This window comes from Stegostoma tigrinum, chromosome 11 (genome assembly GCF_030684315.1).
Source record: "Stegostoma tigrinum isolate sSteTig4 chromosome 11, sSteTig4.hap1, whole genome shotgun sequence".
In the NCBI taxonomy this organism is placed as follows: domain Eukaryota; kingdom Metazoa; phylum Chordata; class Chondrichthyes; order Orectolobiformes; family Stegostomatidae; genus Stegostoma; species Stegostoma tigrinum.
In genome coordinates, this window is record NC_081364.1 from 6917286 (window position 1) to 6937726 (window position 20441).

Consider the following 20441-nt stretch of genomic DNA (forward strand, 5'->3'; position numbering starts at 1 on the left):
AATCAGAGACAGATTGTTTTCATTGCCCTGTGTCACCAAGCCCTCTATCTCCCTTCTGTATTTTGACTCGTTGTTGTAGATATTGATCCCACTGTGGTGGTGTTGTCACCAAACTTGTAAATGGCTTTTATTTGGAAAGAAAGAAACAGAAGATTAGTAGGAGTTAAAGGTGTGATTGAGTATAGAGGGAGCTTGAGGTTGAGACAGAAGGGCAGACATGATCGTGTTGACTGGTGGAACGAGTTTATGGACTGAATAGCTTGGTCTTGATTCTATGTTTCTATGAATTTCTTTCAGAAGGCATTTTGAGAACAATGGGTTAAATGGCCTCCTCCATTCTGCAATCATTTTAAGAAGTTACTATAGAATTCTGTGCAATGGGAGTGAATGGGAAGGGATTCAGTGCTTTGGGGTTCCTTACTTTAGAAACAAAGTTATCAATGATCTGAATCTTACAAAACTGTCGTAAAGCTTTGGGAAGCTTTGAGGACATTGCAGATGCAGAGAGTGGGTCGGAATTAAATTTGATTTGTTGGAATTCTCAGACCGAATTAGAATTTTGCTTAGAATCAGTTGGCTGTTTCTCTAGAGTGACCTGTCTCTGAACTTCTCTCACTCTAGTGGAACAGAGTGACTGTTTTTGTAGGTGGAGGTGGTGGAAGGTCATTTGAAATAATTTAACTTCCACTCACTGCTCAGCCGCGAGCAAATTGCGTGGCTAAAATGCCTTTGCGATTGGCTGCCTGCTGCTAGAATAATGGGTCCCACACACATTGAGTTTATAAATCCTCGCAGCGAGCATAGACATCTTATTATTTCTGCGTTACATGCCTGTATCTCTGTATGGTGCTGCTTTTGGTCAAATGGTTTAATTAGTAACTAAATTATAAGTCTCTAAAAGATTTATAAAATGCCATTTGAGCTTAACTATTCGATGCTGTTGCTAATTTTCTTGAAAAGTTTTTTTGTAATTTCTGGGCATCTGTATTTCTACTCTTTACACCTACCATTAACACCTGTTTTGCAATCATTTCACTTCTCTACTGCCATTAACACTCCCTTTCTGTTTTGCTCTGGGCACCTCACCATCTGTTACACTCACTTATCCTCTTCCATTGTCAACAGTATAAAAAACATTACTTTTCAGCTCTTGTAATTTCCAAAGATGATCCTCTGGACTTGAAACGTTAACTCTGTTTCTTTTTCTACAGTTGCTGCCAGACTTGCTGAGTTTTTCCAATACTCATGTCTGCTTTTAATTATATCTCAGGCAGTGGCCACATACAGTTTAAAAGCAAAATAAAAGCAGAAAAATGCTGCATATACACAGAGGTAGGGGTAGGTGCTGGTGTAGTGGTATTATTGCTGGACCATTAACCCAGAGACCCAGCTAATGTTTTGGGGATAACAAGGCGTAGAGCTGGATGAACTACTGCTGCTTGGCCTGCTGTGTTCATCCAGCTCCACACCTTGTTAACTCAGATTCTCCAGCATCTGCAGTTCCTACTATCTCTAATGTTTTGGGGACCCAGGTTCAACTCCTGCTATGGCAGATGGTGGAGTTTAAATTCAATAAATATCTGGAATTAAAGATCTAATGATGACCATGAATCCATTGCCGATTGTCAGGAAAAACCGAGCTGGTTCACTAATGTCCTTTAGGGAAGGAAATCTGCCATCCTCGCCTGGTCTGGTCTACATGTGACTCCAGACCCACAGCAATGTGGTTGAGTCTTAACTGCCCTCTGGGCAATTAGGGATGGGCAATAAATATTGGTCTACGAGCGATGCCCACATCCCATGAGTGAATTTTAAAATAGAGATCAACAGGTTCTGTGGAAGGAGAAATGGAATTCATGTTTCACATTGATGACTCTTCATCAGTACCGAGGAAAGGTTGAGACCTCAGAGGTTTTGAGCATGTGAAAGCAGGCGGAGCAAATAAAACGAGGGAACGGTTCAGTGACAGGCTGGAGGGATTATTGACGAGTTTTACGATACGAAAGCCAAGGGGAGTGGGAAGGGGTCAGGTCAAGGAGCAAGAGGTGTCCTGATGAGGTGTGATTGGCTGAATTGTGAACGCAAATAGACCAGAAATAATCGAACTGAAAAAGAAAGAAGGCGGAAAGTGAAATGAAGGCAAAACTTGTGATCTTAAATTGTTGAACGAAGTCCAGAGGGTAACGCAGGGTCAAGTCAAAAGATGGGGTGCTTTTCCTGTGGTTTGCATTGAGCAAAAGTAGAACATTGGCCAAGGACAGAGAGGTCAGAGTGTGACCGAGGCGATGGATTGAAATGCCCAGTAACAGAGTCTCTACTAACAGGGACATGCCTTCAAATTACTGCAAGTTGCATTCGGCACATTAATTATTTTGTGCCAAAGCTAACCTATTCTGCAAGAGGATCAAAACCTCCTTATTCCCACTTGTCCCAAAGTACATTCTGTGAGCATTCACTCCAGATGAAAGCAAAACACTGCTGCTGGAGGGCTGGGAAAGAGAGAGAAAATGATGCACAAACACAGCAAGCCTCTCATATAAGAAGGGAAAGAACCGCGGATGCTGTAAATCAGAAACAAAAACAGAAGTTGCTAGAAAAGCTCAGCAGGTCTGGCAGCATCTGTGGAGAGAAAGCAGAGTCAACATTTCGGGTACAGCGACCATGCCTCGGAACAACAGGCCTCTTGTTTATAGCAAGATCAATGGAACATAAAAGATGAGAAATTCTGTTATGATTGTGCAGGGACAGGGTTTGGTGAGACCACATTCGGAGTCCTCACAGTAGATTGTCCTGCTTAATGTCATTTTGTTTTAATGTTGTTTTAATTTTAAGGCCGGTTTCTCTGGTATTTCTAATTTAATGTCATTGCCTTCCACTGCTCTGGACCCCCAACCGCCCTGCCAACACTTTACTGTCCAGCGTTGCCCTCCCTGAGCCTCATTCAGGATTTGCAGTACTAGTCATTGAGCTGGTCAGATGCTAAACAAAGATCCTGACATGCTTTGTTTGATCCCAACGTTCCTCTGCTTTTATAGTCCACAGTCTCAGAATAAAGAGGCACCAGTTTAAGACTGAGTTGAGGAGGAATTTCTTCTCTCAGAGAGTTGTGAGTTTTTGGAACTCTTTGCTACAGAGAGTGGAGGAAGAGTCCACGTGGATATTTAAGGCCGAGATGGAGAGATTGTTGATTAGTCGGGGAAATCAAGGGTTATGGGCAAAGGGCTGGAAAATGATTGTGTGGGCTGTCAGAGCAGCCGTGATCCAATTGAATGGCAGCACAGGATCAAGGGACCAAATGGCGTACTGCTCAGATTTCTTATGGCTTTGTCTTGCCCTTACCACCTGCTCTGTCACCCGTTTTCCAATCTGCCATCTGGTGGCAGAGATTAGTTGGTGCAGAAACCCTTCTGCTCACTGCACTAAATAATGTCTGCCACCAGAGGAGCTGGCACAGTGTTATACAGTCAGGAGGGAGTAATCCAGGGCATTGACTCTTGATCCCATGACGCCTCGTGGCACAAGGCCCAACGTGGGCAAGTAAACCTCCCCTGATTACCACTTACTGCATCCTGCCCACCTCAGCTGATGAATGAGTAATCCCCTATGATCCTCCATTTTGAACGCTGTGTAGAAGAAGCACCGAGGACGGCAAGGGTATGGAATGTACTCTGGGTGGGGGATTTCAATGTCCACCGCCAAGACTGGCTCAGCAGCAGTGCTACTGATCGAGCTGGTTGGGTCCTAAAGGACATAGCCGCTAGACTGGGTCTGCGGCAGGTGGTGAGGGAACCAACAAGAGAGAACATACTTGACCTCCTTGTACTAATCTGCCAGCTGCAGATACATCTCTCCGTGACAGTATCAGTAAGAATAAGACATTATATGGAGGTAAAGTTCTGCCTTCATTTGAGAATACCCTCCATTATGTTGGGTGGCATTATCACCGAGCTAAATGGGACAGACTTCAAACAGATCCAGACTCAAGACTGGTCATCCATGAGGCACTCTGGGCCATCAACAGCAGCAGAATTATACTCCAGCACAATCTGTAACCTCATAGTCCAGTATGTCCTCCACTCAACCATTATCATCAAGCCAGGGGGTCAACCCTGGTTCAGTGGAGAGTGCAGGAGGTCATGCCAGGAGCAGCACTAGGCATACCTGAGGATGAAGTGTCAACATAGGGACATACGACAGAGGAATGTAAGAACATGAGTTGGCCATTCAGCACCCCCAAGCCTGATCTGCCATTCAGTGAGATCATGACTGATCTGTGGTCCATATGCATATGAATGCCTTTGATCCATAGCCCTTAATACCTTTGCTTAACAATAAAAAAAGTCTCTCAGATTTAAAGTTAACAACTGGTCCAGCGTCCACTGCCACTTGTGGAAGAGTCTTTAAAAACATTCGTGACTCCTCAGATATTCAGCAGTCCGCGTTCAAATGCAACTGGTTCGGGACAATATCCAGGCTTGGGCTGACAAGTGTTCAGTAATATTTAGAATCACTTGCCTGGATGGGTGCAGCCCCAACAACACTCAAGAAGCTTGACACTATCCAGGACAAAGCAGCCGCTTGATTGGCAACACATCCTTAAACACCCACACCCTTCACTAACAATATTCAGCCACAGCAGTGTGTACCATCTACAAGATGCACTGCAATACTCCACCAAGTCTTCTTAAAGAGCATCTCCCAAACCTGAGACTAATACTGTCTAGAAGTCAAGGACAGCACATATAACACCAGCTGCAAGTGCTCCTCAAAGCCACCCACCATCCCAACTTGGAAATATGTCATTATTCCTTCTCTGTCATTGGGTCAAAATCCCTCCCTGATAGCATTGTGACTGTACCTATGTGCCAGGGACTGCAGTGGTTTAAGAAGGTAGCTCACCACCTGGAATAATTCCAGAAAGGCCAGTATTCTGTCACCAGGTCACCCTTTATTTACACGTGCATAGTATGTGACACTGGTCCTGCTCACACAGAGCCAGCTTTCAGAGTGAAAAAACCTTGACGCTCCTGTTTATATCTGTCAGCCAGGGCTCCCTGACTGGGCCAGATTAACAGCCCAATCAGAGAACTCAGATTCTATAAGGTCCCCCGGCTGACCTCATCTCAATTGCTACACCACCTCATTGTCCAGGGCGACTTGGGACAGGCAGTAAACACCGACCCAGCTGGTGACACCCACATCCCATGACTAAATGAAGAAAACAAGGCTGGGTCTGTCTAAAAAGCAAAGTTTAAATGTTATTTTTAAATGTAAAATGATAGATTCATGCTGCAATGTGTCTTTTGTATTTAGTGATGTACATTGTGTTTGCAAGAGACTTCGTTGAGGAGTTCACAACAAGATACAATATAATACAATATAGTGACACAATACTTCAGTTTGTATGTTTTCTTTTTGAGGCATAATGTGTCTGAGGGAACCGAATTCAGACTTTAACATTGATTCCTCTGGGAATCTGGATTCGCTTAGGGCCATTTCACTCAAAGTTGCAATTTGCAGGAACACAAGCACGATGTCAAGGCAGGATTTACAGTACTTGGTGCAATCTGCTTATTTAAGAAAGAACTTAATTAAATGACAAGTATGGCAGAGAATTTTCACTTGGCTAATTCCTGGGATGAGCAGGTTATCTTGGGAGGAAAGATTGGACAGATTTGTGCCTTTATCCGTTGGATTTCAGAAGCATCAGCGGTGATCTTATTGAAAAATAAATGATCCTGAGAGTATGTGAAGATAGTGGATTCTGAAAGAATGGCTGCCCTTGTGAGAGAGATGACGGGACACAGTTTATACATAAGGAGCTTCCTGTTTCAGATGGAAATGATTTGTTTTCTCCCTCGATTGTTACTCTGTACTTGCCCTTCTCAGATAGCAGTGGAAGTGGATGATCATTGAATAGTCCTCAGCTAGTGTTAGGTAGATTCTAATTGTCTGAAATGTCAGAGGATAATAGGGAAAGACGCAGTGGCTCAGTGGTTAGCACTGCTGCCTCAAAGCACCAGGGACCAGGTTCGATTCCAGCCTCGGGCAACTGTCTATGGGTGCTGCAGTTTCCTCCCGCTCTCCAGTGATGTGTAGACCAGGTGGATTGGGCATGCTAAATTGCCCATAGTGCCCAGGGATGTTTAGGTTATGTGGGTTAGACAAGTGGAAATGCAGGTGTAGGGATAGGGATAGGGGTAGGGTTAGGGGAATGGGTCAGTGTGGGATGCTCTTCGGAGGGGCGGTGCAGATCTGTTGGGCCGAATGGCCTGTTTCCACACTGTAGGGATTCTATGAATCTATGAAAAAAAAATCTATGAATGGAGGCCATAATCAGATCAGCTGTGTTGGGCCAGGCAAGAGGACCTGAATGGCCTGCTTCTAATCCCAAAAGTTCATGTAAACATTTGGTTGATACAACTGCGCAATTCAAACAAATCACAACAGACCAGAAGACAGCGTATAAGGAGGCCATTCAGCCCATGATGCTCCTACTGGATTTAGTGGCATCATGAATAGAAGCTGCTGCTTGAACCCTACAGCTGTGCTGACATGAAGGTTACTTCTATATGGTAGACAATAAAATGTGTGAAAGGTTTCCTCTGCGGACAGCAAACAGACCAGTCAGTGAGACTGTCTGCTTGCTACTGGGTGAAGAAATGCTTCTTTTTTTTATTTGGAAAGCCCAGTTTGTGCTCACAAGAAAGACAAACCTCGCATCTGTAGCACACGTCCACAGTAAATGCCAAAGTGCTTTACTGTCACAGATACCTCTTCAAGTGCAGTCAGCCCCCTGGTGGTGGCCAGTTTATTTCGATACATCTTGATAATCCAGATAAATTTAATTGAGATACGTGTGAGGTGCTACATAGGACAAATCAGGGCAGGACTTTTCCACTTAATGGTAAAGTCCTGGGGAGTGTTGCTGAACAAAGAGACCTAGAGTACAGGTTCATAGTTCCTTGAAAGTGGAGTCACGGGTGAACAGGCTAGTGAAAAAGGCGTTTGGTATGTTTGCCTTTATTGGTCGGTGCATTGAGTATAGGAGTTGGGAGGCCATGTTGCAGCTTTCAGGACATTGGTTAGGCCACTTTTGGAATACTGCATTCAATTCTGGTCTCCCTGCTATAGGAAGGATGTTGTGAAACTTGAAAGGATTCAGAAAAGATTTACAAAGATGTTGCTGGGGTTGGAGGGTTTGAACAATAGGGAGAGGCTGAACAGACTGGGGCTATTTTCCCTGGAATGTCGGAGGCTGAGGGGTGACCTTATAGATGTTTATAAAATCATGAGGGACATAATAGGGTAAATAGTCGAGGCCTTTTGGTTAGGAGAGGGGAGTCCAAAACTGGAGGATGCAGGTTTAAGATGAAAGGGGTAAGATTTAAAAGGGACCTGAGGGACAGCTTTTTCACACAGAGGGTGGTGCATGTATGGAATGAGCTCCCAGAGGAAGAGGTGGAGGCTGTTACAGTTACAACATTTAAAAGGCATCTGGATGGGTACAGGAATAGGAAGCGTTCAGAGGGATATGGGCCAAATGCCGGCAAGTGGGACTGGATGAATTTCGGATATCTGGCAGGCATGGACGAGTTGGACCGAAGGGTCTATTTCTGTGCTGTACATCTCTACAATTCAACGACTTTACTCCCAGTCCGACTGGGTCCTTCAGAAAGACAGTGAGGTGAATGACCATTTCCAAGTTTAGTTCTGTGTTTTTCTCCATGTTTTCTATTGCGATCCATCCCATTCGTTAGCAGGAAGGCTGGACCTCAACCTTACGTTTCACATGGACTGTACTGCATCATCTTTAATCCAGCCCGAGAGTTCGCATAGCGATTTGAAACTCATTAGGATCACGCCAGGCATGTCCCCTTTAAACATTTTCTGATTCTAACCTGACTCCCTCGAGCTTTGATTTCGTCTGTTAACAGATCGTCAGCCAGTTCCTGAGTGACTCATCAATCGTCTGCAGTGTTGGAGCAGGTTCCGTCATCCATTTGTTGGAAAGTTCTGTTCTTCCGCTGCATCATAAGAAACTTGGGAACATGGGATTATGGCAGAAGGGTGTGAGGTGCCAAGTGACAGAATTATTTCACAGGCCCTAAGGACTCGTGCTGCAAAAGCAACGATATTTCCTGAATTCATCAACTCATCAACTCGTATCTCTGCTGAGTGATGGCAGTTGTTTGTTTGAAGTGATTGGGTTTTTTTCACAAAATGTTCCTTTCTCTTACGTCCGGCATCGTGTAGAAATGTTAAAAAGTAGTGGCAAGATGTAACCATTTGGCCTGTCGAGACTGCTGTGTTATTTCAAATTATTGTGGCCAACCGTCTTCTTGAATCCTTAACTCCCACTCTCTCCCTCTGCCCCCGGCATCCTTAGTGTCTAAAAATCTATGTTTCTAACTTAAATGATTCAAGGGTCTCACCTCCACAGTCTCCTGTAGTAGAAAAGTCCACAGGTTCACTACCCTCTGAGTGTTTTAAGACATCCTCTCTGTAATATGGACACTTTTCAACATATCTCTATTTATTTCTCTTAAGTTCTCGAGCTTCTGCATCTTCTTCCACAGTAAACACTGACTTCAAAGCATTCAGAAAAGATTTACAAGGATGTTGCCGGGGTTGGAGGGCTTGAGCTGCAGGGAGATGCTGAATAGGCTGAGGCTATTTTCCCTGAAACATTGGAGGCTGAGGGGTGACCTTATAGAGGTTTATAAAATCATGAGGGACATGGATTGGGTAAATAGACAAGGTCTTTTTCCCAGGATAGAGGGAGTCCAAAACTAGGGAGAATAGGTTTAAGGTGAGAGGGGAAGGATATAAAATGGACCTGAGGGGCAACTTTTTCACACAGAGGGTGGTGCGTGTATGGAGGCTGGTACAGTTACAACATTTAAAAGGCATCTGGATGGGTACGTGAATAGGAAGGGTTTAGAGGGATGTGGACCAAATGCTGGCGAATGGGACCAGATTTATTTAGGATGTCTGGTGGACCTGGACAAGTTGGACTGAAGGGTCTGTTTCCGTGCTGTACATCTCTGTGACTCTCTGAGTGAAACAATATTTCCTTATCTCGGTCTGAAATGGTTTACCCTGTGCCCTAACACCGTGGCACCTTGTTCTCGTCCTGCCTGGGTCCGGTGAATCATCAACCCTGCATCCAATCTGCCCAGCCCCGGCTGCATTTTATATGATTTAATGAGATGCTTCTCACTCTTCTAAACTCCGGGGAAAGCGGTTGACCCAGTCTGCCCACGTCAAACAGTCCTGCCGTCGCAGGAATCAGTCTGGTGCACCCTGACTTGGTTAGCTGATGACTGACTTGCAATGCAGAATGATGCCAATGGCTCAGCTTCAATTTCTGCTCCTCCTCAACCTCTCCCCCCTGCCTGAGGTGTGGTGACCCTCAAGTTAAACAACCACCCATTATCTCTCTCTATTGAGACAGCAGCCCCATGGTTGGGTAAGACTTTGGCAATTTTACATTTACTCTGGGCAAGTGTACCTTTTTCGTAAGTTAGGAGACAAAACTACACAGATCACTTGCACCAGATGTGGTCTGCACAGGGTCTCACAAATCGTCCTCTTGGGTAGCTCTGATGATTAATGATCACCATTGACATTGGTGAACATGTGATAAAGCTGGTGAGATGGACTCCATGGATCTGGAGGTGGTATCCCCTCAGGTTTTTACCTCCCTCTCTGGGGCAAAGTGTGTATTGCCCTCTCAACCTCTTGTGAAAGTCTTTCTGAGATTGGGGAACTCGTAATCCTTCAGGACCCCAATGACTTGAATGACTCAGTGTTGCTGACACTGCACAGGGTTACTGAGAGAGTGCTGCACTGTCTGAGATGGGTTTGCTCGACCTGTTCAGGTGGGCATTGAAAACCCATGGTGTAACCCAGAGAAGTGCAGATCGCCTAGTGCCTGTGAGCCACGCAAGGACCAGCTTGGTGGCCATTCTGGCTGCTTTGAGGTGTTTGTTGTCTGTCAATTGGTTTCCACATTCATGGGACAATGGAACCTGGCTGCAAAACTCTTTTAAGAATGTACTGAGGACTAAAGAAATTCTAAGGGGGTCATTTCTTTAAAACAAAATCCTGTGGATGAATCCTATCATAGGATCCCTACAGTGCGGAAGCATTCCATTTGAGCCCACACAAGCCCTGCAAAGATCATCCCACTGAAACCCAACCCCCGGCTGTATCCCTGCACTACCCATGGTTAGCCCATCTGTGGACAGTGGGAGGAAACCCACGCAGACCCAGGGTGAATATGCAAACTCCTCACAGAGAGTGGAATTGAACCCACATTCATTGTGCCGTGAGGCAGCAGTGCTAACCACAGAGCTACCCCTGCTGGTTGCTGGAAGCAAGCACAGAGAATTCTGGAGAAACATAGCCAGCCTGTGGAGAGAGTGAAAAACTGAATTAATGTTTGGAGTCTGGTATGACTCTTTTTCAGAGTTCTGCAGTAGGTCCGAAGAAAATTCACGCTAGACTCGTAACGTTAACTCTGTTGCCCTTTCCACAAACGGTGTCAGACCCTCTGAGTTTCTCCAGCATTCTCTGTGTCAGCCATCCCTTCTTCACTGACGTTTGACCCACCAACCAAGAGGAACGAGGAGATGGATCGAAGTGAGTGAAGTCTTAGAACATAGATAGAACATAGAACAGTACAGCACAGAACAGGCCCTTCAGCCCACAATGTTGTGCCGACCATTGATCCTCATGTATGCACCCTCAAATTTCTGTGACCATATGCATGTCCAGCAGTCTCTTAAATGACCCCAATGACCTTGCTTCCACAACTGCTGCTGGCAACGCATTCCATGCTCTCACAACTCTCTGCGTAAAGAACCTGCCTCTGACATCCCCTCTATACTTTCCACCAACCAGCTTAAAACTATGACCCCTCGTGCTAGCCATTTCTGCCCTGGGAAATAGTCTCTGGCTATCAACTCTATCTATGCCTCTCATTATCTTGTATACCTCAATTAGGTCCCCTCTCCTCCTCCTTTTCTCCGATGAAAAGAGACCGAGCTCTGTCAACCTCTCTTCATAAGATAAGCCCTCCAGTCCAGGCAGCATCCTGGTAAACCTCCTCTGGACCCTCTCCAAAGCATCCACATCTTTCCTATAATAGGGCGCCCTTGATGAAGCTAATGCGGAATGGAAAGTGTTTCAAAATGGGGATAGGACAGAAAGTAGGAAGGGGGAAGAAATGCCAGAGAGTTGTAAAAGTGAATTAAAGTCAATGTTGTCTTTATCAGATCATAGCGCTGCTCCATCGTTACAGAGAGATGACTGCTGGTGGCTTAACCTGAGGGTCACCATGCCTCAGGCGAGGGAGAGATTATGAGGTAGATTCCTTCATGGGAACCTCAGCTGATTCGGGAATTGAACTCATGCTATTGGCATCAATCTGCATTGCAAACCAGGAACAGGCCAATCGGCCCCTCTAGCCTGCTGCACTATTCAACAGGAGCATGGCTGAACTAACATGCCTGCGATTCACTTTCCCTGCGATTTCCTCGCCACCTTTGATGCGCCTTGACAATGCGAGGTGTAAGTGTCTATGTTTCGTTTTCCCCCTCTTGCCTTGCAGATTAAGGTGGGAGGTCTGGAATTCTCGCCAGGAGTACTACACATCTACTCAGACAGGCTCCTCACCATGCCAGCTGCGTTGGGCATTGGCGGAGGGGGTGCCCTCTTACTGCTCATTATCATCATTGTCCTCATCGCCTACAAGAGGAAGTCGCGGGATGCAGATCGCACTCTGAAGAGACTCCAGTTGCAAATGGACAACCTGGAGTCGCGTGTGGCGCTGGAATGCAAGGAAGGTAGGAGCTGAAATTGCCAATTCTATAGCACATGCAACCTCTCTAAACATTTCCTCTCTCTTCTCAGGGAGCAATTTCTTTTTAAGATGGGGAGTTCTGTCAGAATCACAGCTCAGAAACATGGCCAGCATGGTAGGCAGGCTGAGAGTGTTTTTGGAAGTGAGTACATGTTCTCTGGAATAAACAGCTAGCTTAATGGTAACTATGTCACTCACTGTCAACTATCATATCCTGGATCACTAATGTCCTTCAGGGAAGGAAATCATCCTTCCTTACCCGGTCTGGCCTATATGTGACTCCAGACCCACAGCAATGCGGTTGACTACTGAACTGCCCTCTGAAATGACCAATAACACCATCAATTCAAAGACAATGAGGGAAAGGATCCTTACAGGGTGGGAGCAGGCCATTTGGCCCATCAAGTCCACACTGACCCTATGAAGGGCAGCCCACCTAGATCCACCCCTCCCCTCCCCCGACCCTATCCCCATAGCCCCACATTTCCCTGGACTCTATGGGCAATTTAGCGTGGCCAATCCACTGAAGCTACACATCTTTGTGACAGTGGGGTGACACCCAGAGGCAATCCATGCAGACGCGAAGAGAATGTGCAAACTCCACACAGACAATCGCCCGAAGGTGGAGTCAAAACTGGGCCCTTGGCACTGTGAGGCAACAGTGCTAACCACTGAGCCACCGCGCTGCCTGGAGGGGAGTGTGGAGCGGACAAGGGAGTCATGGAAAGAGTGGTCTCTCCGGAAAGCAGATAAAGGTGGAGAGGAAAAATGTCTTGGGTGGTGCGGTTGGATTGCAGATGGCGGGAGTGTCGGAGGATGATGCGTTGTATCCGGAGGTTGGTGGGGTGATACGTGAGGACGAGGGGAATTCTGTTTAGGTTGTTATTGGGGAGCGCGGGTGTGAAGGATGAGTTGCGGGAAATGCGGTAGACGCAGTTGAGGGTGTTCTCGACCACTGAAGGTGAGAAGTTGCAACCCTTGAAAAACGAGGACATCTGAGATGTACGGGAATGGAATGCCTTATCCTGGGAGCAGATGCAGTGGAGCCGAAGGAATTGGGAATAGGGGATGGCATTTTTGCAGGAATGTGGGTGGGAGGAGGTGCATTCTAGGTAGCTGTGGGAGTCGGTGGGCTTGAAATGGATATTAGTTTCCAGGTGGTTGCCAGAGATGGAAAATGAGAGGTCCACGGAGGAGAGAGTGGTATCAGAGATGGCCCAGGTGAACTTGAGGTTGGGGTGGAAGGTGTTGAAGTGGAAGGGTGGAAGTGGATGAACTGTTCAAACTCCTTGTGGGAGCCCAAGGCATCGCCAATACATTCATCAATGTAATGGAGGAAGAGGTGGAGTTTAGGGCCAGTGTAAATTAGATTCTGTACAGTGTGGAAACAGGCCCTTCAGCCCAACAAGTCCACACCACCCCTTGGAGCATCCCATCCCCCTATAACCCACACACCCCTGAACACTATGGGCAAATTAGCATGGCCGATCCACCTACCCTGCACATGTTTGGACTGTGAGAGGAAACCGGAGCACCCGGAGGAAACCCACGCAGACACAGGGAGAATGTGCAAACTCCACACAGACAATTATGCGAGGTTGGAATCGAACCCGGGTCCCACGTGCTGTGAGGCTGCAGTGCTAACCACTGAGTCACCGTGCCGCCCATGCAGGCGGCAGAAGAGGGATTGTTCCACGTAACCTACAAAGAGGCAGGCATAGCTTGGGCCCATGCAGGTACCCATGGCCACCCCCTTTGTCTGTAGGAAGTGGGAGGAATCGAAGGAGAAGTTGTTGAGGGTGAGGATGAGTTCGGCTAGGCGGATGAGGGTGTCGGTGGAGGGGGACTGGTCGGGCCTGCGGGACAGGAAGAAGCGGAGGGCCTTTAGGCCATCTGCATGGGGTATGCAGGTGTATAGGGACTGGACAACCATTGTAAAAATGAGGTGTTGGGGACCGGGGAACTGAAAGTTCTGGAGGAGGTGGAGGGTGTGGGTGGTGTCATGACGTAGGTAGGGAGTTCCTGGACCAAGGTGGAGAAAATGGAGTCGAGTTAGGTGGAATTAAGTTTGGTGGGGCAGGAGCAGATGGAGACAATGGGTCCACCAGGGCAGGCAAGTTTGTGGATTTTGGGAAGGAGATAGAAGCGGGCGGTACGGGGTTGGGGAACAATGAGGTTGGGGCTGTGGGTGGGAGGTCACCTGAGGTGATGAGGTTGTGGATTGTTTGGGAGACGATGGTTTGGTTGTCGGGAGTGGGATCATGATCAAGAGGCAGTAAGAGGAGGTGTTGGAGAGTTGGCATCTGGCCTCGGTGATGTAGAGGTCAGTGTGCCATACTACCACTGCGCCTCCCTTGTCTGCGGGTTTTATGGTGAGGTTGGGATTGGAGCAGAGGTATTGGAGGGATGCACATTCTGTGGGGAAGAGGCTGGAGCGGGTGAGAGGGCTGGAGAGATTGAGGCGATTAATGTCACGACGGCAGTTGGAGATGAAGAGGTCGATGTAGCGTAGGAGGCCGGGGGGGGGTGGTGTCCAGGAGGAGGGGACTTGGTGGAGGTGGGAGAAGGGGTCAGTAGGGGGAAGGTTAGGCTCACGATTAGGCAAACTCCAAATGGAGTTTGTAAGTTTGCATGGCCCACATCCAAATTTAAACTCATTTAGAATTCCGCTGTCCATATCCTAATTCATACCCAGTCCTGTGGCAATCCTGAGAACACTTAGAGAATAGTTCCTGTTTTGGGAGACACTGGAATTAGGGGGCATAGCTTCAGAATTAGCAGTATAATTAGGACCAGAATCGACCATCAAGCCCATCGAGTCTACTTGACCATTCAATGAGAGCATGGCTGCTCTGATAACCCTCAACACCACTTTCCTGCCTTTTCCCCATGACCCTTACTGATTAAAAATCTGTCTCTCTGAGCCTTCAGTATACTTAATGGCCCAGCCTCGACAACCCTCTGTGGTAAAGAATTTTACAGATTTACTCCTGTCTGAGAGATGAAGTTCCTCCTCGTTGCTGTCTTAAATGTGCGACCTCTCGTTCTGAGAGTATTCCCTGTGTCTCTCGACTCTCCCACAAGGAGAAACATCTTTCTGCATCCACTCCACCATGTCCCTTAAGAGTCTTAAACAGAAGCTAGGTGTGTTCTGAGGAAGAGTCACTGGACTTGAAATGTTAACTCTGCTTTCTCTGCACAGATGCTGCCAGACCTGCTGAGCTTTTCCAGCAATTTCTGTTTTTGCACCTAAGTATTGTATATGTTTCTGTAAAGTCACCTCTCATTCTTCTAAACTCTGAGCACAGGCCCAGTTGTCTTAACTTCTTATCATGTGAAGCGGCCTCCCTTTTAAGACGGAGGTGATGAGAATTTTTTCTCGTGTGAGTGCTATAGTCTGTGAAATACTTTCCCCTGAAGTAGTCGAGGCTGGGTCACAACTTATTCAAGGCAGAGTTCAGTAGATTTCCCATCGACAAGGGAATTGGAAGCTATGGTGAGGTGGGAGGGGAGGAAAGCGGGGTCTGCCTGATGGAAGAGGTTGAAAGAGAGTATAACCAGGATGGGAGGGATCTTTGATTATGTTGGCTTTCCTGAGGCAGCAGGGAAGTATAGATGGAGTCAATGGATGGAAAGGCTGGCTTGTGTGATGGACTGGGCTGTGTTCACAACTCTCTCCAATTGCTTGTGGTCTTGGGCAGATCAGTTGCCGTACCAAGCTCTAATGCATCCAGATAGGATTCTTTCTGTGGTGCATCTGTAAAAATTAGTAAGAGTCCTAGTGGACATGCTGAATTTCCTTGACCTCCTGAGGAAGTGGAAACGTTGGTGTGCTCTCTTGACTGTAGCGATGGACCAGGACAAATTGGTGGTGATCATCAGTCCCAGGAACTTGCATCAACCCTTATGTACAAGGAAGGCGGTTTTATCTCTTAGTCGAGTAACTTTGCACAGTTGTTTTTAAGTGTTTTGTTTAGATTTAAGAGTGTATCTGTGAAAGTCTTGACTTATGCTTTTGTATAAAGGAAGCATTGCTGTTGGGGGAACATATGAAAAAGGGCTTGTGCCACTGACTTTGGGCGGCGCGGTGGCTCAGTGGTTAGCACTGCTGCCTCACAGCTTCAGGGACCTGAGTTTGATCCCACCCTCGGGCATCTGTCTGTGTGCAGTTTGCACATTCTTCCTGTGTCTGCGTGGGTTTCCTCCGGGTGCTCCGGTTTCCTCCCACAGTCCAAAGATGTGCAGGCTAGGGTGGATTGGCCATGGGAAACGCAAGGTGATAGGGTTGGTTTGGGCAGGTTGCCTGTTGCCAGGGGATTGGTGTGGATGCGATGGGCTGAATGGCCTGCTTCCATACTGTTGGGATTCTATGATTCATATGCAGAGAGCTGATATGGGCTGGAACTCATTACTTACAAGAGTGGGTGAAGTGATGACAATGAAATAGGATGGGCACTTGAGGGAAATAAAACTTCCAGGGATAGAGGTGGAATTGATTGGAATTTGTTGCAGAAAGCTAGTATGGGCCTGTGGGTCTGAATGGTATCCTTTTGTGCAGTAATGAATGTCCCTTTCTTAATCCCCCCACTTCAGGGCCCAGTCACTGGTGTGTCAGGGGAGACTCAGTGACCGGCTACAGATAACAAGCAATTAGGATTTGTCCCTCAGTTTGAACTATGGGAGATCAACATGGCTGCATGTTATTTAACAAGGACCGCGTAGCACTGAATGCACCAGAGAGCCTCATTAGGTGCCTGTTCTGAGACATTCTATCCACATATTCTGTCATTTCCCTTTTCAAAACTATTATTAACAAGCTGCCAACAAAAAGGAACATAAGCCTTGCAATACATCTCAGGAATGGTGTTTCGGGAAGGACAGGAGCTTTTATATACAGTGTTAGCTGGTAAGGCTAACGTCGCTGCTTGCTTCAAGTATAAGTGCATTTTCATTTGGAGTTTAGTAAACTGAGGTCGTTTAGCTCAGTTGAGTGGATGGCTAATGCAGAGTGATGCTAACTGAGTGGGTGCATCAGCTGAGGTTACCACAAAAAACTCTTCTTTCTCAGCCTCTCTCCTTGCCCGAGATGTGGTGACCCTCAGAATAAACCACCTTTCCCTATTAGGGGATAGTAGGGCTATCAAGACCTCACAAGGGGTGTAAGATCTATTGCAGACGGTTCAATAATGAGAGGGTACAGATCTAAGACATTAGGCTGGAATGGAAGTGTTTTCTATAGGAGCAGGAAAACACCTTTCAGCCCATCTAGCCTGCTGTGCCATTCTAGATCAAGTCTGATCATCGAGCTCAATGCCGTATTCCTGCACTATTCCAAATCCCTCAAAGTCATTGGTAACTAGAAATCTATCAGTGAGTGTCCATCTGCAGTACACAGCTGTAAAAACTGTGAAAAACAGATTTAACCATAACTTTGAGCTGCTCAGAGGGGACAAGTTAGGGGGAGGGGTGCAACAAGGAGAAAGCTGGGTTATAAGTGGATAGCACTTTGAAAGAGGACCTGATGGGCTGAACAGCCTCCCTCAGTGTTGTATCATTCTGTAATCCTCTTGACATTCCACACTGCGTACCCTTCAAACAGATATTCCTGTGGAATTATTATCTGATACATTCCATCTCTTCTTTAACTGCACCACCCGCCCACTTCAAACCCTCTTTTTGCGATGGATTCTCTTCTGGTTGAGTGATACGCTGTGGCGTCCTTTGTTTTTAATTGGCGGCCGCAAATGAAAATTATGCTCTGCGCTGCAAGTGGGGAGAATCCTATCCTTCTTTCGGAAAAGTGTTCCATCTATATTCATACCCATGCCACGGGAGGCCACTTCCCTGATGTTTTGACCTGCGTTCAATGTCACGTCTGTGCCTCAGAATTTGTAAAAACAAAACTTTCACAATATGGCTATGAGTGCCAGTGTGCTCTTCCGTTGCTTCCTGAAAATGGCTCGGATAAGTGAAGCTTTGCTTATGGTTACTTCCAAAGAAAATAACAGACAACACATGAAGTGCTCTGGTTCCTGATTTAAAATAGGGATCTTGCTGTATTTCTCTCTGCATTCCTCCCTCTCTCTCCCTCGCCATCACGCTCTCTCTGTCACTCCATTTACATCTCAATCCTTGTCTATCTCTCTGTCTATTTTTTCTCTCTATCTCTCTCTCTATCTGTATCTATCTCTGTGTCTCTTGTTCCCTCCCTGGTCAGGAAGGCTCATTTAATGTTGGACTAAATGACTTCCTTCTGTACCATGGCCCTCCTGTGATTTCGTCTGTAGTGTTAAAATGTACCGTTGTTAATATTTGGTGCACGTTTCATTTCATTGCTCTGCCTTTCATCATGGGTCCTGAAAGATCTGCCATCAACCATCCTGATCACGGCTCAGGCCTGAGCTGGAGATGGTGGGCACTAGACTTCAGGCAGCATGTTGCCTTGTGTGCAGGGGAGGCCTATTGGAATGGGAGCAGGGCTGAGGCATTCCCACTCCCTGGAGAGAGTGGAGAAGCCAAGAATGTTCCCGTTAGAGTAGTGAAAGATGATGAGGAGATTTAGTAAAACTGTTTAAAATTCCAAGGGGCTTTGAGAGACCGTTTAGGAGAAACAGTTTCCAATGACAAGAGGGTCAGTAACCTGAGGATGGAGATGTAAGAACAGTATCAGAAGACAGAGATAACAAGGTGTAGCGCTGGATGATCACAGCAGGCCAAGCAGCATCAGAGAAGCAGGAAGGCTGATGTTTTGGGTCTATACCATTCTTCAGAAATTTCCCGACCCAAAATGTTAGCTTTCCTGCTTCTATGATGCTGCCTGGCCTGATGTGTCCCTCCAGCTCCACACCTTGCTATCTCAGACTCCAGCATCCACAGTTCCTACTATCTCTCAGTGTCAGAAGATGACAGGTTAATTATCTTTACATATTGCAAGTTGTTGTAAGCTGGGCTGTGGTACCTACTGGGGCAGCGGGGGCCGACTCAGTGGTAACTTCCATCAAGGGAATTGGATGTGTCCTGGAAGTGGGAAAACATTGCAGGACAGCGGGCAAAGAATAGAGGGAGGGTTGGGTTAGTGTGCGTTAGCAGTGGGTCTCCTTATCAGATGTTTCTCTCCAAGGGCTAGCATTGGCAAATCGGGCTGAATGGTGATTGCCAAGGTGGTATGATTCCGTCTCACGGTGCTTTCTCTGCCTTCCAGCATTTGCCGAACTGCAAACCGATATCCACGAGCTGACCAGTGATCTGGATGGTGCCGGGATCCCGTTCCTCGACTACCGAACCTACGCCATGAGGGTCCTCTTCCCGGGGATAGAGGATCACCCAGTCCTCAAGGAGATGGAGGTATCAGACCCCACTCTGCTGACTTCTGGTACAATTTAGGCACTGCATTCTGTCCCAGGACCTGCAAGCATGATGCCAACACCTTGCGTGCTCACCCTCTCCTGCCCCAAACCCACCTTCCACTCAGAATCAATATCGCCTATCCAGCTTCCTTTAATCATTACTGACACTGAGCCCATGGGATTAGTCCCTTTGTCTGGCTTTCAGGGAGTAGCTTCATTTTATTCATCCATTGGATGTGAGTCTCACTGGCTGTGTCAGCATTTATTGCCCATCTCTAGGTGCCCCCTTCAGAAGGTGATGGTGAGCTGCCTTCTTGAACCGCTGCAGTCCGTGTGCTGTGGGTTGACCCACAATGCCCTTAGGGAGGGAATTCCAGGATTGTGACCCCCTGACACTGAAGGAACAGCTACATGTTTCCAAGTCTGGATGGTGAGAGGTTTGGAGGGGAACTTGCAGGGGGTGGTGTTCCCATGTAACTGCTGCCCCTTGTCCTTCTATCTGGGTTTGGAAGGTGCTGTCTATGGAGACTTGGTAAACTAATGCATTGCCTTTTATGGTGATCATCATAACAGTAAAAGATTTCAGTTACAGATTCTTCCTTGAGCATTTAAGCCCTCCCTCAAGCATTGTGTAGTGTGTATGATGTGTGTAAAAGTCTGAAGCCCACCAATGAAGTTGTTGGAGTTATAGTAAACCGATCAATTGTCCATTTGCTCAGATGTTTTCACCCAAAGTGTGGAACATTTTCCCACAAGGAAAGAAAAAGACACCACCTCAAATCATCATTTTAAATCTGGGATTGATAAATTTTGGTACTAAAGGATACGGCACTAAATGGTAGAACAGCTGGAGGTGGCTGAATGGCCTCCTTTCAACATGAGAGCTCCGTGGGATGGTAGGAGGTTGGTTGCCTGGATGACTGGTTTGTGATGCAGAGTGCTGCCAACAGCATGGGTTCAATTCCCACATCAGCTGAGTTTACCATGAAGGACCTTCTTTCTGAACCTTTCCCCTCACCTGAGGCATGGTGACTGTCAGGTTAAACCACTGTTAGTTATCTCTCTCTAATGAGAGAGCAGCCCTAAGGCTTCCCGGGGCGACAGCGACTCACCGCTACAGTCATTGCTGAGAGACTGCTTCCCCCTGTTGGAGAGACTGGAAATAGCAGGAACAGTCCAAGAGCCAGCCACTTTGGATTGAGATGAAGAGATAATTCTTCATTCAG

The 20441-nt window shown here is 46.8% G+C and overlaps 1 protein-coding gene across 3 annotated transcripts in view; it reads left to right on the forward strand.

Annotated features, from left to right (window-relative positions):
• The window catches only part of LOC125460469 (plexin-A1-like), a 512196-nt gene that overhangs the window by 423908 nt on the left and 67847 nt on the right, over window positions 1–20441 (forward strand). For all 3 annotated transcript variants that reach the window (XM_059649731.1, XM_059649733.1, XM_059649732.1), the window contains exons 20-21: window positions 11618–11852; window positions 19071–19213. In XM_059649731.1, the coding sequence (XP_059505714.1) occupies window positions 11618–11852; window positions 19071–19213 (378 nt within the window). The remainder of the gene's footprint in view (window positions 1–11617; window positions 11853–19070; window positions 19214–20441) is intronic.